Source organism: Haemaphysalis longicornis, unplaced genomic scaffold (genome assembly GCF_048455015.1).
Source record: "Haemaphysalis longicornis isolate Haplotype H1 unplaced genomic scaffold, Haemaphysalis longicornis Haplotype H1 scaffold_5, whole genome shotgun sequence".
NCBI classification, from domain to species: Eukaryota; Metazoa; Arthropoda; class Arachnida; order Ixodida; family Ixodidae; genus Haemaphysalis; species Haemaphysalis longicornis.
In genome coordinates this window covers 32,187,689-32,213,870 of record NW_027526385.1, presented here as the reverse complement: position 1 = coordinate 32,213,870, position 26,182 = coordinate 32,187,689, and the positions used below count along the sequence as shown (strand labels likewise).

At 43.5% G+C, this 26,182-nt stretch overlaps 1 protein-coding gene across 1 annotated transcript in view; it reads right to left on the bottom strand.

Annotated features, from left to right (window-relative positions):
- Window positions 1-4,301: 4,301 nt before the first annotated feature.
- LOC144138037 (deoxyribonuclease-2-alpha-like) overlaps window positions 4,302-26,182 on the bottom strand; it is a 33,143-nt gene continuing 11,262 nt past the window's right edge. The window contains exons 5-7 of the mRNA XM_077670091.1: window positions 24,060-24,254; window positions 13,754-14,004; window positions 4,302-4,540 (exon numbers count right to left, since the gene is read on the bottom strand). Coding sequence (XP_077526217.1) covers window positions 4,391-4,540; window positions 13,754-14,004; window positions 24,060-24,254 — 596 coding nt within the window. The 3' untranslated portion in view covers window positions 4,302-4,390. The remainder of the gene's footprint in view (window positions 4,541-13,753; window positions 14,005-24,059; window positions 24,255-26,182) is intronic.

The following is a 26,182-nucleotide window of genomic DNA, read 5'->3' as shown; positions in this document are numbered from 1 at the left end:
GCCCGTTTTTCCTCCCCGACAATATCCTAGACCAGTGTTCGCAAATTCATTTCAGCAAGGCAGCCCAGCCTACGTAATACTCTTCATAAGGTTTTCTTCACTCTGGGGGGCTAGCTAATGTTTGTTTCTTTTTGTATATTGAGTGTGCATGTAATTAATGTAATTTGAGGGTGTGTAATTAAAAAAAATACAAGAGAGGCGGTAGACCATCGTAAACACGGGTAATTGTGTTAGCTAAAAAAGAGCGAATCTAAATTAACAACCTGTCATAAATGAAAAAAAAAACGTGAGCTAAAGAATTCAATCGGCTGCCTAACAGGTGTCCCTAGGAAGAGGTATTAAACAAAAATATATAAATGTAGAATTTCTAAAAATAGCTGGCAAACATCGAACATGGCATCAATCAAGAAAATAAATTCACTGCTCCAGATTGTTGTCCATAACCCACGTTATGCGGAAATAAAAATATAAGGGCTTTCGCAAACAGGCAAGCACCGGATTATTTGGTCGCCGAAAAGTCCGTACACCGAAATGTCCGTACACCGAAACGTGCGTGCACCGAAACGCCCGTACACCAACATGTCCGTACACCGATATGTCCGCACCGAAATATGCTGCACCGAAATGTCCTCGAGCCGTCTGGAGTTTGTCCGGTGCTCCCTGAAACAATTCGTCTAGGAGCGTTTCTTTTGATTATCTTAATCTCCAGATAATCTGCTGCCGGTGGTGTTAATATTCGTATAATATACGTAGTTCGGTGTGATTTTTAAATGCCTCACTTAATTTCGACCCAGGATTATCCGACACTATATTTTAATTTAAAAACCTAATTGTAACGTTAATGTAACGACACGTTCCAATTTTCGAAGTGGAACTGGAACGCGTTCCTTTCGCAATAAAGGAACTTGTAACGGGAACTCGTTTCAAAATTGGCAAGGAACGAGGAACGGGCTTTCGTTCCAATTTTGGAGGAACGTGTACAACACTGACATTGGTGCACCGGCTGAGAACAATGTACAGGTTGGTTGGTTGCCTCCCACCATGGCACATACCCAAATCCTCCTTTCCGCAGCTTTGTCTTCTCCTTCTTCTTCTTCGACGGTTCCCCTACGGGAAGATGACGACGGTGGTTGAACGCGAAGTTATCTCGTGATGGATTCTTTGGTTGGCCAGTCCCTAGGGGCATCCTGCCACAATCGGCATCAGAGGCGCTGCGGGCGGGGCTGGTTGAGCTGCAAGGCGCGTGGCGCTTCCCGCCACAGCTTTCCCACGGGAAATTCAACATCCTCCTCTAATGTTTTCAGTTCGTCGTTTTCGTTGACGTTCAGCTTCGCGTGCCTTCGTTGTATCAGTAGCTTCTTGCCGTAGTTTGAATAAGTCAAGGAAATAAGGCGCGTTCGTAGCTCTTGCTCCTGTCCCGGATTTGTAGCGTAGTCGGAAGAGCACCGCGTACCTCCCGTTGCGTCCAGAGAGTCGTGGGATTGAAACTGCGCGCCGGAAACTATTTCTTTTTTATATTGTAGTCTCGCGCAGCTGTGGGTGTAAGAAGGAGAGTTGGGCATGCGCAGTGTGAGTGCGGACGCCAACGCGGGACATTCCGAAATCATAAGATGCTGCGCATTTTAAAAATGTCGAGTTCTGGAAAGTATTTTAAGAGTGCTCATAAACTAGTCGACTCCGTTCTCTATGCGGAATATTTCTTGCTTCTGATGGTTTACTATGTTTCCAAGAATTTCGCATTTTATGCCGGATAACTGGCGACTTGGCCAAAAACTTTTTTTGAAACATAAAGGTCAGCTGATAAAATTTCGATTGTATTGAAAGCGATGTTTAACCGCGAAACAGCGCTGGCATGATAAATGTGTAATACCTTTTGGTAAACGGGAACACTGCAATGATTTCATTCTTCCTCACACCATACATGTTCTGCACGTAGGGGAATACCAGACATGCTTTCCTACGGTTTATTCTGTCCGGGTGTAGATCTGTGGCTATTTATGAATGAAAAATCAATAGTCTAACTGAGGGTTCAGTAATCTTTTAGAAGCTTCGGATTAGATTTTAACTACGTTTTAGCATAGTTAGCCCTAATCCTGAAATATTGCCTTTTTTGAACTGGTGATGTATTCGGCCATGAAGCGAAAATCGCACTGGCTGTTGTCATTTCATCGCTATCTACGGTTTTGGGACTTCTGTACACTTGCCATTACAGCTTTATATCCGAACTGTTTTTTTTTCATAATTGAAATAAAATTAGTTGATTGTTCGACTCACCCGCTCAGGTATAATTCCCACTAGTGATGCCGCATGAAGGCGTAGGTTCAACCTCGGCTCAGCCGGGTGTTTATTTGTGATGTAACAGCAGATCCGGACGCTTGTTTATCACAATTGTGGGGCCTCTAAAGTTCCAGACGTGCGTATAAAATACCGTATCCGCTAACAACGGCATGCTGCATCACCCATCTACAGCAATGAACTGTTAAAATTAAATTTTCTATTATAATGTTTTTAACCGATTGTGTCTCTGTGTAGATTTCGGACTAAAGTCGTTGCTTCTTAAAACGGCGAGTTAATTTCCGAATTGCTGCGTTATTTGCTAAGTGGGTAATCGAATGGTAGATTTTCTCCTTAAATTCTTTTTTGGGCGTTTTTTGTATTTTACATTGCTTTGTCCGTTTACTCTATGCCTTCAATTTCAAGAAAGAGCCACGCTTTGTGCGTGTATGTATATTTCGCCAAACATTTTTAATCTTTTTGGCATAACGCCTACTGCAGTTTTTTTCTTTCAATCTGATCATCTGCATCTGCGCCCAAAACGATTGTCACGCTTCTCACCGGTGTCATTACTCCTCTTCTCTTGTGACGAAGAACCACAGGTCCTTCGTGTTAGAGTAAAATTTTCGCACTATCCGCCTCTCTTAAGTGCGAGTAGATGTGCGGGATACCGGACTAGCGCTTCCAGCGCGGTTGTCCAGCGCTTCCCGAGTCCGTTCTGTAATCCAAATACTGAATTTCCTCCCTCCATCGAGTAAATGACTGTCCCCTTGTTCTTGACCCGTATATGCACGTTAATTCTGTTACCCTTTGTTAGTTCGTCTTATGGATGAAATTCTGAGGATGAGAACTTCCTTATACGCTGTCCTAGTGGTGGTGTTCCTTTCTCTTTCTTTTGTGCGGGTAATTTTGGGGTATGGCAGGCTCTGCAATATTCTGGTCATGACCAGTGGTTGCATGAGTTTTATCGTTTCTTTTCCATTTTCATTGCAATTCCTTGGTTGGCCGTTTCGGTTGTGGGCAATGATTGGTTAAAGATTTCCTGTTTTGGCAACTGTAAGTTGGGCACTACCCGCTTGTCTAGAACACCGCCAGGAATTCTTACGTGGTTGTTCCCTGGTAGGGTATTCGGACCTATTTTTAGGGTAATTGTTAACTTGTCCGCGTGGCACCATCTGTCGTTTACCAAACCGAGCTTTCAGCGGAGACGTAACCGTAGGAATATTGAAAAGTATTTTGAACACTTATGTGACTATACGCTGTATAGTGGGCTTTATTTCATCTTTTTCGGCCTATAACCCATGCCTTGTTTGATTTTTGAGAGACCGGTGTTAATCCTTCGTCGCCTGTTTTAGTTAGGTCACCCACTGTTGATGCCAGGGTAAGTCCCTGTAGAAAACTCAGCGCGGTGGATCAATGGGCAAGGCGTTGCGTTGCTCAGCCCAAGGCCACTGGTTCAATTCCAGACTGCGGTTGTAGTTTTTCTGGTGGAAGCAAGAAACAAAAATGCTAATGTGTCTAAATTTCAGCGCACTTTAAAGATCCTACAGTGGTCAAACGTCTTTCGGAAGCTTCCACTACAACAAGCCTCGTAGCCCATGAGTCGACTCGGGTATAAATTTCCGACAATTTATATTTTTGATGTTCTGGTGGAAACCCGCTTTGATGTGATGACGTGAGTTGCTAGCACGGCTGGAGACCGTGTCTGCCGAGCATGCTACCACACTTGGCGTAGAATAATATTTACCGCGCAGGCGCAGCACCTGGTGAAAACGCGTGTTCTGTCTTTCGTATCCGACGTTGTATCATTGTCGTCCTTCCCAAACTTCTGTTGCCGTAGTGTCACCTCACCGGTTCAGCCGAGCCCTCGAATCTTGCTACCTCAGTCGCAGCTTACGGGTGGAAGCGGTGACGTATTTCTGTGGACGCTCGATGAGCACGACTGATAGCGGACGGCTAGGAGCCACGGGGTATCAAACAATTAGGCTAACAAAGCTATCGCGTTAAAAACCGACAAAAACACGGTATAGCAGTGATACATTTTTATTATCGGTTTGCACTTGCTTCAAGCTACTTAAGCGTACTTGGGTGCCTGAAGAAGTCTTCCAATATCATTTTATTTACCTATAGTTAATTTTTCTGTGTTTTCGTTCCTCGGTCTCTTGCGAGAGGATTTGTCGAGAGGACGAACGCTTGTACGAAGTAGCCTGTGAAGCACGGTGCTCTTGAAACACAGCGTCTCCCCTCCTCTTCTTTCTTGTGGTTCCTGAAAATATGAGGGGCAAGGATAAATTGCAAAGCAGAAACTGAAATTGAAAACCATATATTGGATGGTAAATTTTTGTTGATATGTCTTTGTAAACAAATAGGCCATATCAATTTAAACATTTATGATGGACTAAGGTTTCCAAAAAAGCACACAGTTTTCAAAAGAAACCTAAATCATTGCCTAGTCTAAAAGTAAAATTGATATTACCATCAAATCTCGGCTCATTGTTGCACATATTTTAGCACAGCAACTGGAGGCAAAATTATCAAGCATTATCTTTCTCTAGACTTTTTCTTTCTTTTTCTAGCAAATGTCCACATTGGTTGTGTTGGGTGAATTGTTTTCATTACCATATTTTACTGCCCTTTGTATGTAAATTGGCGAAATAAAAGTTTCCTTCACCGGCTACGGACCAGAGTGATGTTGGATCAATGTTGGAGCTCGTTTATGCCTATTTTAGACACTGAACTCCTTCCAAACAGTCCTTTACGACATTACCATGTTAGGCATTTGCTTTAACAAAATCAAAGCAGGAGTGCAGAATCCAGCTCGAGCAAAAGAAAAGACACCGAGGGCTTTTCCTACACTTTTAACCGCTATGCTGCGCATCACTTAAGCGCCCGCTCCTGTGGTTTCACGGCACCGTCGTCCGTCGCTGTAACTGAGCGAAAAAAGCGGGCACTGAAGGCAAACGAGATAGAACGATCGGGAAAGTGGAGGAGGAATGCATGGGGAAAGTGGGAAGGGGTGGGCAGCATGCCGAGACGGCGCGAAGTTTTCCCTCAGGCGGGGACGCGTTGCGAAACAAAGCCATAATATATTGCGCGCTTTCATGCGTTCGCATGATGCGGCGATTACTACGTAAGACGCAGGAGGTTTGCGCCCTTACAGAGGAGATTTCAGTTCGCGCACAGGCCAAATTTTCCGTTAGAAGCATCGCAATTGTCAGCAAAAAGTTTTATTGGAAGAAACTTGCTTACCGAAAATTCAACGCATGTCTGTGTGCGTATATGCCTGTGCGTGTGGGTGTGCTGTTGTTGTTGTTCCTGGTCACTTGGCTCATACCCACGTGTGGGATTGGCAAGGAATCGAACGTGAGAAGGGCTAGTGCGCCCGCTTAAAACACCGGAAACTTATAAACCTCGCTATTTATACGCAGAAAGAAAGAAAATGGAATTGGTTGAAAGTTGTAAGTGGATTTTTGAGTAGAACAACTGAGCTTTTTGGACCGGAAAAACTACATGCAAGAATCACCGCTAACAGGGCAGGCGCCTGGTCTCGGAAACGTATGCATGAATGGCTGCAGGCACCCCTCGGTGACAATATCCCAGTGATGTGGCCCCAAAAGATAGTAGTACGGGCATGGGAATAAGCAGGCCAATTCGTCACAATGGTGTGGCAAGATGACGTTGCCACATCATTGAAAAACCGCGGCAATGCAATAGGAAGTGCTCTAGAATCTCCTGATCACCACAGACAGCACATCGGGAGGAGGAGGCTAGACCAGCCCGGTGCATATAAAAGTTGAGTTGGGGGACTCGACATTTGAGGGTAGTTAATATGACCTCGCATTGTCGAGAGTCACAAAAACGGGTATTCCAAATATATTTTAAATGGAAATAATCTTCAAAATTAGTGATGATCCCTTCCTGCACTCTTGCTAGGCGTTGGTAGGTACGAAACCTTGCTCCTGCTACAATGAAGGGAATAGGGCATAGGTCAACTGGAGGGCTATCAAACGACGATCGCGCCAAGGAATCAGCCTGTTCATTAAGCTGTAACCCTTTGTGACCTGGAACCCAAATGAGGCAGATGTCCCGCAAATTGGAAGGCACAAGGAAGTTGAATGTACGAATAAGAGAGGAATTTTCAGATGAAGACAGAGTAGAACAAACCGATAAGGAGTCAGTAATTATTGCTACGTTAAAGTGCTGCGGAGGTACGTGTTTTAAGGCCAGAACTATCGCTAGGAATTCGGCTTGAAATATCAGTGTGAAATCAGGTAAACTCAGCGAGACTGACCAGTTAAGGTGTGGACTAAAAATTCCCACACCTGCGCGCTCCTCACGCTGGGATGCATCTGTTGCAACTATTGCATAATCCTTAAAGCTTGCCAAGTGGTCGTTGAGTATTCCTGTTAAATATCGAGACGTAAGCATTTTAGCGTCACTGGGAAAAATATTATGGAAAGTTGAAGGCGCAGGATGAACGTCAAAGGGCATTGTCAGTACTGTGGGAATATTGATACTCAATGGTGAGAGTAACGTCTGGGCATAAACACACTGTGGTCGAATGTACAGAGGCCACCAAGAGCTAAAAAACAGTGCCGGCTGAGCAACCATCAATGAAAAATATCTGCTCTGTGGAGATTCAAAAGTCCTCATAACCATCAGTGCTGTTAGTAGCCGAAACCGAAACTCCAGGCATGGAATGCGGGCCTCCAAATACAAGATGTTATTGGCCACGCACCTTGGGAGGCCGAGGCACAATCTCAGTGCACGATGCTTCAACATAATAAGCTTTCTGAGTTTGTAATATGGTGAACCGAAAAAGAGGGCGCAGCAAAACTCTAAAATTGGACGCATGTACTCCCTGTAAATAAAAACTAAAGTGTCCCTTCTCATTCTAAAACTCCTATTGCTGAGTCTCCGCAACAGTCCAAGTGCCCGTTCCCCTTTGGTCGCTATATGGTTTATATGAGGGCGCCAATCCATTGTCTGATCATATATCACACCCAAATAATTCAATGATGCCAACTCAGGAATAGTCGCCTCCCGATACGTCAGGCAGAGGGTAACCGGAGCAGATACCGGAAAAACAATAACAGTGCACTTATTGAAGTTAATTTTCAAATTTGTGTATGTTAACCACCTTTCAATGGAAAACAAATATGCCTATGGTATTTGATAAAAACATGAATGTCCTGGGCAGCAGAGAAAAAGGCTATGTCGTCAGCGTAAACATAAGTACAGACTTCCTGATTTATTGGAATTGAGCTCATTAGTACAATAAATAGGATGGGCAAAAGCACCGAGCCTTGGGGGACACGCCTTGTCTGATATAAAGTCGACGATTTAAAGCCATTTTTCGAACAAAAGAACTTCCGTCAAATTAAATATTGTTGAATCCATGAAAGAATGTACTTGACTACCCCACATTCTTTAAGTTTGGCTAGCAGTACGCTATATTCCACGCTGCCATACGCTTTAGCAACATCCAGTGTGATGAGTGCGCATACCTGTTTGTTTCTGCGCAAAAACTGAATACGGCTCTCCAGGTCAACATGGGCGGACCAAATGGAGCAACCCGGACGGAAGCCAATTTGATGCGGGCTAAGAATGCGTGTGTGTGTGTGTGTGTGTGTGTGTGTGTGTGTGTGTGTGTGTGTGTGTGTGTGTGTGTGTGTGTGTGTGTGTGTGTGTGTGTGTGTGTGTGTGTGTGTGCGCGCGCGTGCTTGCGTGCGCGTGCGGGTGTGCGCGTATGCGTGTGTGCATGCGTGCGCGCGCGTGTGCGTGTGTGTGTGTTCCTGCGTGCTTGTGCGAGGGCGTGCGCGTGTTAAACAAATAGGTTATACTATGCGTTATACATATAAGCATATGGTAAACATATGCTTATATGTTAAGCAAATATGAATTTTTTTTAAGTTCCGGTCTCTACTCATCATGTCTGAGTGATTTCTGTAAAGCGTTAAATAGTGTCCTGCACGCTTTATCATCCCAAAGGAAAAACGTCATTATTATCGGCGACACAAACGCCTACCTACTTTACTGTGCCACTCCTTCTTAATCGTATACAATAATATTCTAAACGGGTATGGCTTAAACGCTTTATTCCCGTCCTAACTCGGTGTCCTACCCACCGGCCCAACACGTTGGTAGACCAAACGTTATCCAATCTTGTTCTTCTACCCTCCTATGGAATAATTAAAGTAGAAATGACAGACCAATACCCCATTTTTTTAACTACACATGTCCTCTAGGAACGATGGCATGCGGTTCACGAATGTCTTAACGCGCCCTTATTTCTTGAAGAAACCTGAAAAACTGACTGGTCAGCATTTCTGCTCCAGGATTACGCGGAGAAAGCGTTTGATCTATTTACTTCCACCGTCTAAAGCCCTAGAAATATCATGCACCACTGTCCACTGCAACAAAAGATTTCTGGGTCCACATGACACATGGTTAAAACACAGTCTTTTGATATGTCTTAGAAACAAAAAAATCTTTATTTGGAAGCTAAAAAACAGCCGATTAACATACATCTGCTAGGTCTGTAAAAAAAGTACTCAAAATATTATGAATGCTGCTTAAAAACGCCAGAAAAGGTACTATGCGAGCGAAATTTCCGATTTGGGGAATCACGTAAGAAAGCAATTAAAAGTCATAATCTCTTTCCTACATAAGACATCCACGAATTCTTCCATAAAAAAAGAACTTTAGACTACAGAGTATTTGACGACCCATGAGACATCAAGATTGATTTTCTAAATTCTTTCAAACCGAACCAACCAGTTCTACGTGAATCGCCTAACAGGAGTTAGCAACGTTTACCTCAAAGTTAGTTTTTTTCTTTTGCCCAATTTGGCTAAAATGTATATGGTTATTCAAAGCTTGAATAACCTGGGTTCGAGATTAGACAACTTTGCGCACTCATACATCAAATTCAGGGCGCATCTCGTTTCTGGAGCCTTCCCCAACATTGTGAATCTTATTTAAAAAATACTCGATTCACATTCGTACAGAAAAAGGCCAAGCTAACACCTTTGTTTATGAAAGGCGAGAGACCCTGAACGAACTACCACCTCATACCCGTATTATGTTTCTTCGGGACTGGGTACTGAAAAACTGCTTCTTTTTTGGCTACTACGTTATTTATAAAAATTTGAGATACTATGTGCGAATCGGTTTAGATTCATGGCTGGCTATTCCACTGATCTTTCCCTAATATTTTTAACTTATACAGTTACAGAAGCCCTTGATGCTGGCAAGCTGGTTCGTTTGCGGTTTATTGACCTCTCTAAAACTTCCGACTCTGTTAACCATCACAATGTTGTTTAAAAATTAAATGCAATTGGGGTTCTTGGCCCTGCTCTATCCCTAAAAAAACTTTTTGTTCGAGAGGAAACAAATTGCTACTGCTATGCATCTAGAGTACATGCTCCTAACTTAACAGAACTAATATAATCGTTCCGCAGGCACCTTTGCTTGTCCCTCTGTCATTGTTAATCTTTATGGGTGATAGTTCACCATGCCTCAACTTTTCAACAAATGTACTTCATCCTGATGATACCACTATATTTACTACTGATACGAAATTAGAATAGCTAATTGGGAAGCCCAATGCTGCTTGTAATATTTTAGCTACAAGGTGTCGGAACAACATGTTGACCACTAACACATGGAATTTTAGATTTATTATTCAGATACACTTTATTCACTCACTCAGATTTGTACACAAAATATTCCCGAAAAACTCTGCCGTTTGCTTAAATGGGACTTAACATCCTGGCCCAGACTGGGGCATCTTCTTGGCGTCGAGCTTGATAAACAATTTAAATATCAAAAATACATCTCTTCGTTAAATAAAAAAGTAGCCTATCAAATACGAGTACTAATTAATGTTCGCCCTTATTTTGGGGTTGAAGACTCTAATTCTGTTGTACTATTATTTCATTCATAGTCAAATTAGTTATTGCACATTGTCTTGGGGCAATACATACCCAACGCGAGTGTCTCTCTTCAACATATCCATAATCAAGCTATACAAACGAATATTTTTAGTCATTACCATTGGAGCTCATTGCTGCTGCTTCGTGCGCATAATATTTTGTCTTTTTTCTAATTTTGCATGATTGCATTCAAATTTTTCAGTGGAAGGCTTCCTATTGTAAATATTACTGCTAAACAGCTTGCCAATCAGAGCTGCGCTCGTTTTGCGTTACATAACAAGGTTTTCCTCCTAAAGTTCCAACTAATTATGGTAACAAACCTGCCTTTTCTGATTTTTAGAAATTCAACTGTTTTCCTCATTTAAAAAAGTGCTTCCAACATTTATTCCAAGCATTGCGTACGCCCTAACATTCAGTCTATGTGAGTTGATTTTGTTTATTTTTTTCGTCTATCTTAGTTTGCTTTTTTAACTGTAATTGTGCAACTCTCTTTCAATATCGCCGCTTTTGTGTTTTAGATAATTCTGTAACCACTGTTTGATGAAGTATTTTCAAGTTGATGCTTGTAGTATCGGAGGTCCCACGCAGTCTTTGAATTCGAGACCTCCTACTGCAGATAAACACTGTATATAGTTTGGTTTCTGTGAGCAATAAAGCAACACCGAATCGAATCGAATAGAACGCTGCAGTGTCTCTCTTCAGAATGAGCCTGTGTCCTGGGCATGGACATGGTCACATCTAAATCGTTTATTACATCTGTCCTTTTACCCCTGATATCCTGAATCCCTAGGCCAGTTGGACTACTCTCCGCCAGATTAGATGGGTGCTGGGTAGCTCTTCCGCAGCTTGCTTTAAAGTTCTCTAAGCCTACTGATACATCTTTTACTTGGGAGATGCATTGAACACTTTGCGCACTGAAAACACAGAAATGTACAAGTACGGATTTAATGTAAGTGCTAAAAATTGGTCTTGTATCTCGCTCAGAACCACTTTATCAAGCGACCTGTAAATTTGTGGAATCACTTGTAACACAAGAGGTTTATCAGTGTCTCGGGCATATTGCTTGCTATATGGCTTCTATCTCCGAAGAGTTGTACCCCGGAGCAGTCGGCTTAGGTTGGCGCCACGAGGAAAAAACATGGCTGCCGGGACCTATCTTGAGTTCCACCATAGACAGTACGGAGGTGTGACTTGCCTCTTTGTGCATAAAGTACACTTTGTGACTGGTAGGCTTAGCAGTGACCATGAACATTCTGGGGGAGTGACCTTGCCACGCGGACTACATTCGGGGCAGCAAAAATAAAATGGGGCTGATGCCGCCTGTGAACGGTCATTGTGAGTCCAGCCTTTGAGATCCGTCCACTGTGAAGAATCTGCTTTTTGTATCGCACAGGTGAGATACTAGGTCGAACGGGGGAAGAGCGCGCAGCGTCCTTCTGTACATCATGCGAATCATTTTGTACACCAACGTACACCAGGGATGTCCTTTACATCGGCACGAATACATGTGTGGAACACGAGTACGCTTGTTTCGCGTTGGCCACATCTACCTGACGAATTTTTACGTTTTGTTTTTCGCCAGCGTCTCCAAAGCTGACACCGCGGAGTACGATTGGGCGCGGTTGCCTTTCTAAAACCAGGAAAACGTGAGCAGCAATTTATTCAAACAAACATGCCTAGCTGTCTACGCTTGTGAGCAAACAGGAAAGCTCCGTGCAGCACAGCATAAAGCATCACCGTCACCCCCCCCCCCCCCTGCATTGATAGGAGCGGAGAAAAAATTAAAGCCGTTCCACTCAATGTTAAAGCGGTTGGAAATCAAGAGAAGTAATTCGCCATAATTGGCTGGAGCGCAGTTATTTGCTCACTGCTGCACAAAATGCATTTCAAATTTCCCGCCTTCACACTGCTCGTGCGCCTAATGCCGGAAACTGCGCCAGCGGGAGTTGTCTTCTTTTTGAGCTTGCTTTAATTTTGTATGCTAGAGCTTTTTTGCGTCCTTTTGAAAGCGTATTTGTTTTTTTTTTTGTTTTTTTTGCTGCTGGAGACTGTCTGTGTCATTCCGAACGCGCTACGTTTTTCTTGGGCGCCTGTAGCCTTTCTGCGTCATTTCGAACGGGCCATTTTCTGCGGGGCTGGATCTTTTGTGCGGCATTTCAAACGCAGTGTTTTTTCTTGCACGGCTGGAGCCTTTCTGCGTAATTTCGAACAGGCCGTTTTTTTTTATCTTGCGTGGCTGGAGCCTTTCTGCGTCATTACGAACGCGCCATTTTCTGCGCTGGTGAAGCCTTTCAGCGGCATTTCGAACGCGCCATTTTTTGTAGCGCGGCCGCTTTTTACGCTTACTATCGTGAAAACAACCCTAACTGAATGAAAAAGGGGGCTCCCGGTTATATCCACAGATTTTTCCTTTTATGTACACACATGAGAAGACGCTTACGGAGCACCAAAGCAGCAATTTCGAGGTATTTCTCTGTCGCACGGCAACCCGGAGTACAATGTGGGGTAGTTTTGGTTAGTTCAGTACTTATGCGACATCTCGCATGCATTCGATAGTTTGCCGGGCTGCTATACGAAGAGAAATAACCTAAATTGCCATTTCCCTTGTCCGTAGACTTTTGATCTCGGCTGTACTTGCAGTTTTCTTTGCACTAAATAACGGGGAGAAGTATTACAGGCGCCAGCGGTTCGAACGTTATGACTATTTAAACCGCGTGGTTTTCGAAGCCTCAGCTTGACTCCCTGACGACGGTAAAGAAGGCTCTACTTGGGTCCGTTATCTAGCTCGGCCGCCAGATTCCGGCAGCCGCATCGAAAGTTAGCGAGCTACGACGACAAGGCGAGCCCTTAAAGTGTTCTGCACTTAATATTTTGGTGTGCCTGCGCGAATTTGCGGGAATAAATTCCCTTCAGATACGGCGTCACGCTCTGGCTGGCTGGCTAAGAAAACAGCTGGTCGACAATGTTGGGTGTCCACAAAAGTTGGAGGTTAAGCTACTCGGGTTCAAATAGAAGGGATTTGGATGGTCGAAAATATGTCCAGGTTACAATAGTTAAGCGTAACAGGCATTTTTACGAAATCAACCTGAGTTGCCGAAATAAAAGGGGAGGTGACCCGAGGAGTTCGCTCTCAATGCATTGTGATAGCCACCAATTCAGCGCGTAAATGTATTTCTCCTATTTGCAACCTGCATCGATCGCCAGTCGGAGCCTGCTACTTCATATAAAACCAAAATAAATTCCAATACGTTACGTCACCTTTATGTTAGTGGTGCGGATATGACGGAAATAACTTACTTCATCTTCAGCCCTGTCCTGAAAGGAGGCGACGACAATTCGGGGCAGCATTGCTATAGCAAAACACTGCCTTTATGGCGCTTTTCGTAGTTACCTTTCGTGATTCTTTGTTGAACATAATTTTATGAGAGAAGTAGATAATTATTAAGATGTCCCGTTCTAAGGGATTCTGCAAAAACTCTTGTAATTGTAATTGCACATTTGCAGCTATGCAAACATTTTTCTTCGAACAATTGAGGGCTTACCTTGCGGTTTAGGGTTCCGACGCACACGTAATGAATGTTCGGGTTTTCAGAAACTGCCCACTTGCTGTGGTCTACCGTGTTTACGACCTCGATTGCGTTATCCGCGCTTAAGTTGAAGTTCAGCATATGAACGTTTTTCACGGTGTAGGGGCCGCCGAGATAATCTTCTCGCTTCGCGCCCGGGCTGTTGAGCCACGTGGACACCAGTAGGTTGGACTTCAGTTCAGGAGCAACCAGGGCCGAGTAGACATCTGCGGAGTGAAGACAATTGCGAGAAAGTGGCATGCCCTATTAATACCAAATTGCAACCAGTCTGTACCTTCGATTCTCTTCTAATACAGACTTTCATGTTTTCCCAATAGTTCATTCATAAACACCAAATTCGTTCGAATTAGAAGTTCTGCGATGGCCGACGGGGATGAAAAGTAGGAAAGTTTGAATGGTATTTTATTTGCATCAAGATTCCACTCTGAAATCATGTTTGGGATAGTATTGTCACTGCGACGAAACTTATTTCGGTTATGTGCAAAACTTTACACCTGTGATTTCCAATTCTGCTTTGCAATTGATTACTATGGGGCACTCACGGGCTTCCTAAACGGGCGTTAATATTATTTTTTGCATAAATGCCCAGCGCTCCAACCTAGATAATATACAGTCTTCTGGAAGGTTTCATGACACTTTGGCAAAGTAATCGGTAGAGATTTGGCGTTTCTTATGGCGTGCTTCTACCCAAGGATGTGTTGCGTGTTCAAAACCTTTGTTCGGCCGGAACCCTACACAATACGTACTGGCCTCTGACTAAGTGAACATCTTAGAGAGTACGATCATAACGGCACTCCACTGTAATTGGCTATTTTGCATTCCCTATTCGTACTCCTGGGGCGAAAACACAAATAGCTCCGCGCAATATTTACCCAGAGCGACTGACCACTCACACAAGGAGTACCTAGGCGCATCCATCGCGAAGTTTCGACACGGTTGTGTCACTACGCGGTCTGTACCAATCAGGGTGTCGAACCGGAACCGGAACCGAACCGCAAACCGGAACCGAACCCGAATTTTTGCCCGGAACCGGAACTGAACCGGAACCATATTTTTTCCGCCATTTTGGAACTGAACCCGAACCGGAACGAATTGAAGGAACCGTTCCGAACCGGTTCCGGGACCTCAAAACTGTGATTTCTAGTTTTCCATCCCGGTACCCTACCTTGCATCCGAAGATATTTTTACCATTCGCCAGACAGCACCACGCAATATTTTGCATAGTCTGCAGTTCCCAAGGCCCATCATGTACTCTTCTAACTACTGCCCTCAATTTAATGTAAAGTTGTCCGTATATACGATCAGTTTGCGTTAGGTACTGCCCATCTCCCCAAATTATCTTTTTGCATTTACAATAACTTAATTTAGAACGCATATTCCCTGGCAACATATCATGGGGTATTCTTTATGGTTTCTATCTGCAGCGTGTTCAAAATCGTGAGAAATTTTCATGTTGTTAATTCCAATGCATCCGTGTCCGCTTGCGAAGGCCTTCAGGGACACCATCAACAATAAATCCGTATCTTCCACTTATATTAGTTTGAGTGGGCACTTATAGAAAAACAGCACTGAGACACAAACACTCACAGTTCTCTACATCACCATCACTTTCTCTTGTACAGTGCCGTTGTGTCCTTTGGTTACTGCCCTAGGAGAACATGAGAACTGAAAAAAAAATTGGGGCCTTCTCGTTTTCACTTTTAAAGTAAATGCGATAGCATTTCGATGCATGGATTTAAGTCGATCAACGCGGATTAGCGGGTAGACTAGGGTGGTTTAGTGAGATGAGTGAATGAACTAATGTGAATTAGTGGGACTCTGGTGTTGATTAATATGGATTAGAGGAATTAGCGAGTCAGCTAAGGCGGATTAGAAGGTTGGACCAAACATGATAGATTTAGGGTCCTTGGCATTTGTAAATTTTGCAGCGTTCTCTTTCTCGACCAATCAGGAAATTTAGTTACGCACGAAATAGGCGGAACGTTATGTGTCGACCACCTGAATGCTATAAAAGGCCTTTTTTTATGCACGTATTACGCTCTTATGGTATTTCTCGCGTAAGATATACATATTGCAATGAAGTTAAAAAATTATTGCCTAATGCATGTCTTATATTCACCAAAAGGTTCTCAAAATGTGTATATATATGAGGTAAGACTAGGAAGAAACTAAACTGAAAGAAAAAAAGGAATAATCAACTGGTGCGATGCGAAGACACCCCATAGCATTCTCCGATACCTTCTCTTTCTTCGTGCTACCGTTCGGCAGCCTTACGCAGGTGTAGCATCTCAACCCCCGAACACAGCCCCTTCCAAGCTGAGGAAGAGGCGATAGCACGTGCGCTTAGCCTAAGGGCCTCCAAATGTCTTATAACAGACTTATATCAGGTGTGGCGCAACTTTGCCAACAGTATATATTGCATGTTACAGCACTTCGAATGAAGAAGCAGAGACCACCAACGAGACCAGCCAGGATTGTATGGGCATCAGCTCATACTGCCATCGCCGGCAGACAAGATCACCAACCTCGTGGCTGGACATTTGACCCCCTTAGCAAGCGCTGATGAAGCCGAGCCCGAGCGCATGCATCCTGTATACATACCAGGAAATTAATTAGCACTATAAGCTCTCCCGTAGAACGTATTCCTTCCCGCACAATTGCTAGCGAATAACCAGGAAAGATTATTCCGTGCACTGCGGATTAACACCTTCCCACACATCACCAGTCTTCACCTCTTTGACAGGACACAATTCTCTCCATTTCGTCGCTTCTGTGGGGAGCCTTGGAACCTCATACACACAGTAGGCGGCTGCGACAAGTCCACCCTAGATCCACCCAACCTACACGTTTCCATAGAGATTTGGGAGAAAGCCTTGGCCAGCTCCGGCCTGGAAGATCAGTTTCTCTTGATGGAAACGACTGTCGACTCTACCCCTTGAGTGAGGATGCCTCTCTGAAACTTTTACTATATTTATTTAAAGTTCATTTTCCCTCTCTCTGCGAGGGATAATTACTGCTGCTTGTGACTTCACTCAGCTATTATCTTTCATAGAGCCCAACTGCTCTCACCTGTCGCTGAAGTGCCATTTAGCAAGTTCTTATCTCCGGTGGTTCCCTATCCAATGGCGTCCTGTACACGGCGTCCAATGAGTCATTAAAGCCGTTCTTTCTTTCTAACTGGTACGTTAGCATATGCAAGATGAGCAGAAGGAAATCGCTTTAAACGCCACCAGCCACGCTTGACAGTCGCAGGTTGACGCCGACGCCGGACTGTTTTCGACTTCTAGCAGTGCTAATGATTTCGTGTTAAAGCTGAAGCGCCCTTGAAACAAGGGGTACATGAAAAGCGTAGCAGACCAATCAATTTATTCAAATGCAAAATTATTTGCCTCATTGTGCGAAAACAGGGGTGCATGCGCGCGCGTATGCCTAGACATTTGGTGGAACCAAGAAAGATGTTGGGCGCTCAGGCTCTCCTGCGCGCCAAAAAGACTTCCCGCTCGCCAGTAAACTACCTGCCTGCCTGGCTCCCTGCCAGGCAGGCGATTGCTGCGAGGATGCGCGATTTCGGGACGAGGGGCAACCCGCCATGAGACGGCCGGACGGAGAGAGGAGGCGGCGGAGACGCAAAATACTGTACCATGGCGACACTCCAGGGTACTAAAAAAAGTCTGCAGAAATTCAAACAATCATCTACTAATGCGTAGCATTCCTACGCCGCTTGTCCTCAGTGTGAGTTTTTACAGCCAATTTTCTGGTTTTTATAAATCCTGTCCGACCAATTATCTCAATTGACGCTGCTATAATTACAAATAGAATATTCGCGAATCCATTATTTTGAAAAGGCAGGCAGTTATACGGTTTCCCATTTTCCTTAAATGCTTAATATTTTTCATATTTTATAATTTTTCAAAATTTCGTTCGACCAATTATTTCCATTCGCGCTATTATAACGATTACATTTGTAACTCGCGAAATCTGCCTTATTGTGGAAATGCAGGGTGTTACACGGTTCGCCAGTTTCCGCAATTATTTTACATTTTTTTTATTTTTGACATTTATAAATTTTGTTCGACTAATTATCTCCATTTACCCTGTATAACGATTACAGGTGGAAATTTCCCTGAATCCTCATTATTGTGGAAATGCAGGGTGTCACACGGTTTGCCAGTTTCGGTGATTACTTTTTTTTTATTTTTTACTTTTTCAGAACTTTTGTGCGACCATTTATTCTCCATTTACGCTATTATAACGATTACAGGTGGAACTCCCGCGAAATCGGTATTCTTGCGGAAATGAAGGGGGCTAGACGGTCCTTGCTGTTGGCAAAGAATGCTACGCATTAAAACGATTGTGGACGGACGGGTCGACTGCTTAGTAGGACGGGGCAATAGGCAGTCTGCAGGGACGCTACCCATTACCAGAAGCTTCTGGCGGAGATGCACCGAGGGGGAGGCGTCGGAGGCACCCGTGTGCTGCCCACTGGTCAGGAGGATACCTGTTTGCCTTCCAGAAGACTGTGGCGAAAACGCATTATTTGGAGACGATGTGCGGCCCGTCACTTGTCGGCGAAGGGAGTGGATCACATGGCTGCACAGCGGCTACGTAGAGCCATGCGTTAGAGCGCAGCCCTTAAGCACCCGCTCCTGTGGTTTCGCGTTATCCCTCAGCGTCGGACTCGTTGTAACCGAGAGAACGAAGACGCCACCGAAGATAGAAATGGCAGGAAAACGGAGGTTGCAAGTATGACGAAAGAGTAAGGGGGAGGGCATAATTCCGTGACCGTGCGAGACGTGCTTCACAGTGGCGACCCCTTACGAGATAACGACAGAGTATGCAGCGCGCCTTCGTGCATTAGCTGATGACCCGATCACTTCCTGAGGCACAGCATCTATGCGCCGTCGCCGAGAAGACCACAGTTCGCGCTGCACTCAAATTTCGCATTAGCGAGTGTTGTAATCGTCCGTCATTTTATTTTTCAAGAAAACAACTACGGGGTATAAAACTGCCGTGTTACGATCCAAAAAAAAAATTAAATTAAATTATAAAAATGAAAGAAACTAAATCAATAAAAATAAACTTCGGCCATAAAAAGCAGGGCTTTCAAATTCATACAAATACGCAGTCTTGTGTGTCCGAACGAATTTTTCATTTCGCTTCAGTTAATTTTGTAATCGTGGACCTACTATAGAAAACATTTTGCAGTACATTTTACAGTTAAAGGAACTCTTCAACACTTTAGATCAACGCTCTCGCTCTTATCTTCGCATCTGGAAGCACTGCAAAAGTTATAGCTATTGCCAGCACAGAAGAGCAGTGCGGGATTTGCTCGTCCCAGCAGATACGCCTTCCGTTTCTCCTTCGCTGTTGTGGTTTCATTTTAATGTCGCAACTTAAGGAAAGCCTGCAAATAGCCGCTACATCGCTGTAATGACGTCATTCCAGCGGTAGAAGAACGCTAAGGCTGGGGAAGAGAGAAAAATATTTCAAGCAAGTTTGTAAGTTATCTGATGGGGATAGAGCAGTACTTTTTGTCTGAGGGACTTTCCGACTCCCTGATCTAAGTACTGGATGTGTTGGTTGACTACTTTCTGCAAGCATTCAAGATTTCGAACAAAGTTGAAAAAAGTGTTGAGGGTTGCTTATTTTTGGCCAAAACAAAACATTTGCACCAAAAAAACTACATTATGGCTTCGTTTTTAACAAGAAAACCTGACAAGGAAATGAAAACCGAGCACAAAAAAATTAACAGAAAAAAAAAAACACGCCTGCTTTTTTTTCTCCGAACCCGTTCGAACCCGTTTGTACCGGTTCGAACCGGTTCGAACCGGTTCGAACCGGAACGGAATGGTGCGCCGGAACTGAACCCGAACCGAACCCGAAAGGCCTGAACCCGAACCCGAACCGAACACGAAAAAATTCCGGTTCGACACCCTGGTACCAATATCGATGAAAGACATTGACTCATAATGCACGAGGGAGCGCATATCTTCCGCTAGTGGTGGTATTTGAGCTGCAGTTGCCAAAAATCAAACATTTAGTTGAAGTCCGTGCTGCCGTGTTTTCCTGTTATTAATGTCATTCGCGCTGTTTTATTTCCTTTAACCAACTACACCTGTCTTCATGCCTCCTGCTCAACAGTATTCATTGGTTGTATATTCTTCTTTTGAGAGAGAGAGAGAGAGAGAGAGAGAGAGAGAGAGAAAGAGAGAGAGAGAAGTAGCATAAATGTGATTACTTGGGAGCGCTTGCCGAATTCCCCCCCCCCCCATACTAATGTACGCCGATTTTTCTCCCACGACTGCAAGGAGCACTGATAATCTGTCCGAGGTATTTATGCTCTTATTGTGGCTTTTCCTTGCACGTGCTCAAGAGGGCTTTTTCTCGATGTTTATTCATTTTTACTGTGGAATTATTCACATTATTTTTAGCCCCATGGCCCTTCTTTCTGATTTTGATTCTTCAAGCGTTTTTGCAGGTGTTCTTCAGTTCTTTAAGTATGTGCACATATGAAATAGCTCAACAATTTTTCGCTTATCCTTAAATTATGTGTTTTCCATGTCAGGCTTTCTGAATACCTCCTCCAGGCATGCTGTGAAAACTTTTTCCGAGATGGTATCTGCCTCACTAACTTCCGTTGGAGTCGAGAATTTGTCGTTTTGCTAGTGAAGGATTATCCTGTCCATATATCCCGTATATATGTAGTCTAGAAGTGTTTTGTGTGTCTCTCATATTCGCTGGTCTTTTAACTTGTCCGGCCCGACGGCGGTGTGTACCGTGAAATGCTTCGTCAGAGTCTATTAATGCAATTTAAACGTGTTTATTGGAGTTTGTGGAGTTTTGTATTACTTGATTAACGACATAGAGGCAAACCATTGTTGAGTACACTTCTCTAACACAAGCCTGTTCAATGTGTTGTCGAGAATCTGGGCTGCCACTTTTGCCGATAACTATTGCTGCTGTAAACATTTTCTAAACAACTGAGAATAGCCTCATGGGTCTTCAATTCGTAAGATCATTGGTACCTGTCTTCATGTGAATCATAATTATGTCGGCGTTTTTTCAGGCAATGGGACTTTTTGAGTCCTTTAGCATTCTGAAAATACTGTAGTAAGCTTTTCCAGTACAACATCATTTCGTTCCTTTAAGAGATTCACGGTTATGCCGTCGTCACGTGCGGCCTTTCCTCTGTTATTGTCCAAAACCTTTTGTACTTCCTTTTTAGTTACTAGTGGGACATCTCTATCTTGTATTGTAGGTTCAGTAGTTGCTCCCGGTTTAACGTCGCTAGCGTGTAACCTTGTGTTAAACTGTACAGCTGCTTTTATTATCTCGTCCCTGCTGATCGTAATGCTACCTTGCTCGCCTCCCAGTGCGGAGACTCTGTCATTGCCCTTGGCTTGCTTTCTCTCAGTTGCTTTTAGGCTTTCTCCTATTTCCAGCGTTTCCTCGATGACTGCCATATTGTGGGCGCTCATTTCGGCTGTTTTACTTTTGGTAACGACTTCCGACAGCTCAGCTAATTCAACCTAATTTGTCGTTCTTGATATTTTCATGTTGTTACTGTTCATAATTTTTTCCTTCGTTTTCTGAATTATTTGCTGGTTTGTTCTCTACATGCTGCTTCTCACACACCGACTATTTATTCTGCGATTGCCGTCGTTAGGCTGTTATTTATACTGCCTACACCATCTTTGTCTCCCTTGTTCAGTTAGGTAAATTTGTTTTGAAGGGTTATTATAAACTCCCGTGTCCGTGCTCACACAGACTTCATGCGCGGTTTCTTATTAGTATTAACGAGCTTCCTTGTTTATGTTTTGACATTCAGCCTTACCTCGCATCTAACCATGTCATGATGGCTGCTCCCAATGCGTGGGTATATTTATTTATTTATTAATTTATTTATTTATTTCAATTTACCCTCAAGACCAGAGGCATTAAAGAGGCGAGTGGATACAAAGATACAGGTCAAATACAAAATTCATTGGATGAGTACAGGCTTTTTAGGTTCCTGGGTAAACAATATTAGCTAGTGCGGTACGAAAAAGTTTGTGATCGACAATGTCATTTAAATGCAATGTTGTCATTTAAAATGCAGTCAGTTTTGTTTTTTACTGTGGAATTGAGATTTTTTATGTTCATTCCCTTTCCTGTTGTTTGTAAAAGAATGTGATTATTATTCCTAGGTTTTTTTTCTATCCTCGAATTTCACCAGTGTATCTCCTCGACTGTTGCGACTGTCTATTCTGAAGTTTCCCAGTGACCGTTCTTACATTTGCTTCCCACCTACCTTTGCGTTAAGGCTATGATTATGATCATACTCTCAAAGTTTTGGCACCTACCCAAAAAGGGGGAATTGCCAGGGCTAAATGACTTATTGTAATTTGTTAGAACTTCAAAATACTCATGTGTCTACGGAAGAAAAGAAGCCGTGAAAAGAAAGTTATCGATGATTAAAACCCGAATTACCATTATTACAGGCTGTCTCGCGTATCAGCAATCTGAAGCAGAATGTTAAGTTTGAATACAATTATATTATTTCCCTTTTTGCATATCCCAAACTTATTTTCCGCACTAGATAATAATTATTGAAACGATAGGGTCATCTTCTTGAACCGCGCTGTTTTAAAACAGGACAAGGAAATAGCACACAGGACGAGACGAAGCGCGAAAATCAACCCCAAAGGCTCAACTTGGTCCTTGAAAAGAAGTTGTCTAGCTGCCGAGAAGCGGCGACGCGTGAACAAAAATGATCTATTGTTTTCGATGCCTAGCACCAAACATAGTTCCGTAGGGGAAAGTCTGTTCTAATCAGATAGAAATTTACCCGCGGAACTCTGCAGCGTAGCACGGTGAAGGTCACTTCGCATTTGCGCTAACCACAAATACGAACATTCCAGAACTTGAGGTGTCGATAACCTTCAGTTGATAGGAGTGCCGGAGAAAGAGTAGCGTCTAAATTTGAATTATTTTCTTTACCTTGAAAATCAAAAAGAGCCATCTTAGGTATGCCAAATTGAACTGGAGCTGTGACATCGAGGTTAGCTAGACTGTCTGATAACTCGTTGCGTCTGATGTCCTTATGGTGAAGGGCACATTCTATCCATACAAGTGCCGTGAAAAGTAATTGTTACACGGTCTCGTAAACTTACAAGGATTTCTTCTCCCGGAAGCTGCCTGCCTGAATTGGTGTGCATTTAAAGGAGTCGTCTTCCCTAATACAAAAGCTTCCTGTAAACTTTTAATGGCTATCATAACGCCAGTGAGACAAATATTTGTGCTATTCACGAATGCGCGCTCCAGTTACCTATGGCGGTGCCTGTACCTCCTTCTGTTCCTTGCAACAGAAAACAATATAGCGTGGTACAGTGAAGAGTCTGACCAGAAAGTTACTGCCGATATAACTGACATTAAATTCTGATGCTTGTAAGGGCACTTCACATAGAGAGCGCGTAATTGCTAAACGACGGGTGCATAGATCGGGATGCATAACGAATAAATCTAATCTAGAGGTTTCTAAAAAAACGGTCAATTTCAGCTTTTTTGCCATTTTGAGATACCTCTGTATAATCGCAACACACAGGATAGTTGAATAAAACCTGATTTAAAATACCAGTGAACAGGGAGCGTGGGGGAAGTTTTACTGCCGAAGGGAAAGCGTTGTGATAGAAAATCTGAGCATCTCGCTCGATAGCGGATACTGGGATACCTTGATACAGCGTAACAGAAATACAAGCAAGGCACGGTTTTCCAAACTGCCCTTGGGGTGAAGCACGTTTTGGCCATACAGATGTATATAATAAACTTGGAGCACAAATAATGCAACGGCATGCGGAGGAGCACTGGCGCCGGGGGCACGCCGCCCGAGCGGACGCAAAACAAGCAGACACGACAACGTTGTGTGCACGCTACGCTGTTGTTTATCGGTTTGGTTGTTTTTCATCTCCAGTAAATTTGGTTTGCTTTGAATTAGCAAAACATTATAATAATTCTGGGCTAACTATTTATGCGAGGAGCGATGGAAACCAGGGGATCCCACTTCGAAATAACCATTATTGCTAACGACGCGTTCGAATTACCCGGCGTTTTCCCCCTGTGAAATATACAGGGTTGTACTGGGGCGAGAACGTCGGTTCGAATTAACTGTCAGTTCAAATCACAAGTTTTTGCTTGGCTGTCTTTAGCCTGTACCACTTGTTAATCTTGATCACACCAGCTGCTACTCTTTCGTTAGTGGCAAAACATTCCTCCGCGTTCTTACCTTGTTGGAATTTATTGTTCGTTGCGAAGCTAATGTATTCGTTCTTGGCTACATCGTGGAGCCTTCCCGTGCGGAACCAGCGTCCCTCCTTGATTTCTTCCTTGTTCACAAGAGCTTCGAGATTTGGGCTTTTATACCAGTCTGAGCGAGACGCATGTGCGTAGATGTTCGGTTTCTGAAGCCGCAGGTGGTCCGCTGTAAGAGTGAAGCAACAAATATAATTAAAATGTGGAAGGATTGTCCCTAATAGGTTTTGGGATTTTTAAATCATAAATGGCTATTTAAAGGAGCCATGAAGAGAAAACAAAACTTTGGTTCATTCAAAACATCGCCTCGTCAGAGCCGTACTGACGCCACTTTTAACCTAAACTGCGCTCAAATAGGCTGCATAACTAGGAAAATTGGGAATGGCCATGTGACCCACTAGCTCATTTTCCACAGCAGAACCTATCATGTCATACCAGAGAGCTCTGCGATTGGCGGAGGGCGGCAGCAGCAAGCGGAAATTAGGCAGACCTTATAAGCTTGCCGAACGTGCTATTAGCGCATTTTCTTTCTAAAGCCGTAGGAATGGTGGGACGAACAGTGGAAGTCACGAGAGCACACGTAAACATAGAAGTATCGATGCGTACTGCTGCTCGTACTGCGCGCACTATGCTTGGTTTAGCTGCACAGGACCGCTGGGCTTTGTTGTTGTCTCAGACGGCGCTGGCCGATTGACGCAAGCAACGGTGTCTTACGTGACCATATTTGTCGAGCGAACTTAATCTTTCACGAAAGGATTACTTTCTCCCTGAACAAAAACAAGCCAGGTTTAAATTTGGCCAAAAAAAAGCAAAGGCAGAAAATGGCTTGCCACTGTATGGTGGCGCCATCCAGGCTCACTAGCGGTAAACAAGGCTTCTCAATCGGCTGCAGAACGGTCGGTTCCTGTGATGTGCTTGCAGACCCCAAAAACGCGCATTTAGCGGGCAAATCATAATTTTACCTTAAAATAATAACTTTCTCAGTGAATAAAGCATCCTTTGCATCCGGACAAGCGCTGGGGGCACTACAAAACAGGAAATCTTCAGAATAACACAAACTTGTATTTTGTCTTCATAGCTCCTTTAAAGTACGGGGAAACCGAAATGATACCCACCATTTACGTCATACCTAGTATTGTAATCTTCATCTTAGACATAGCTTTGAGTGACGAGGATACAAAACTGGCCTATCTCTCAGTATATATGCACTCTCCCCGGTTCGCGTAATGTCTTTGGCGGCTAAAGTTCTACCGTTTTAGCCGTTGTGTGTCTGCGGGTGAGAATACCTAACTCATGTTTGGTGGACAGTGATTGTAGTTCTCCATCCTACATTTCCTCACTGCATTCGCGTGATATGGGGTACACTGATCTCAATACAAGCAACTACTACTATTCCGATATCCTCGATTAGCTCCGCTGTATAGGTTTCAACGTTAAAACACTAAATGTTATGTAGAACGCGTTGGCTGGGATAACCGTTTCATCCATACCAGCCACGTCTTACCCAGTTTACACTATATTACGAAGTTTTCCACAGATTCATAATGTTTAAAATCAGGAGCTTCACGTGGATGTCTGCTAGTTACCTGCTAGTAGATGAAGTACACTCTTTGTAAGTGAAAGTAATTTTTCTAGAAAAAGCCGGACGTATATTTATTCTGGAATAAAGTTAGGCGGATGTCAGCTAGTGTCAGCTGGGTAAGCTAGGAAGCGAAAGAATTCAAAGAATTCAAGATGTAAGCTAGGAATCCAAAGAATTCAAAGTCAAACAAAAGTTCGCAAACATTGATTTATTATGGAGCCACACTACAACGAAATCACCGAGAAGAGGTTTACGGAGCGAGAGCACTGATTGGGCATAGGTAAGATGAGCTGGGAATGTCTGCATTATACTATTTCGCAAATGTCACATATAGACCAATAGGACATTTTAGATGAAATCAGACGTAAGCGAATGGTATTGTGTCAGCTTAGCATGTTTACTTCTTCCATGTTTGCCTAATTGAAATGTAAAAGCCTTCGGCATCTGTGCTGTTGGGTTGCTTATTATCAGGCACCAGAAAGAACATTGTCCACTGGAGAGAGAGAACAAAATTT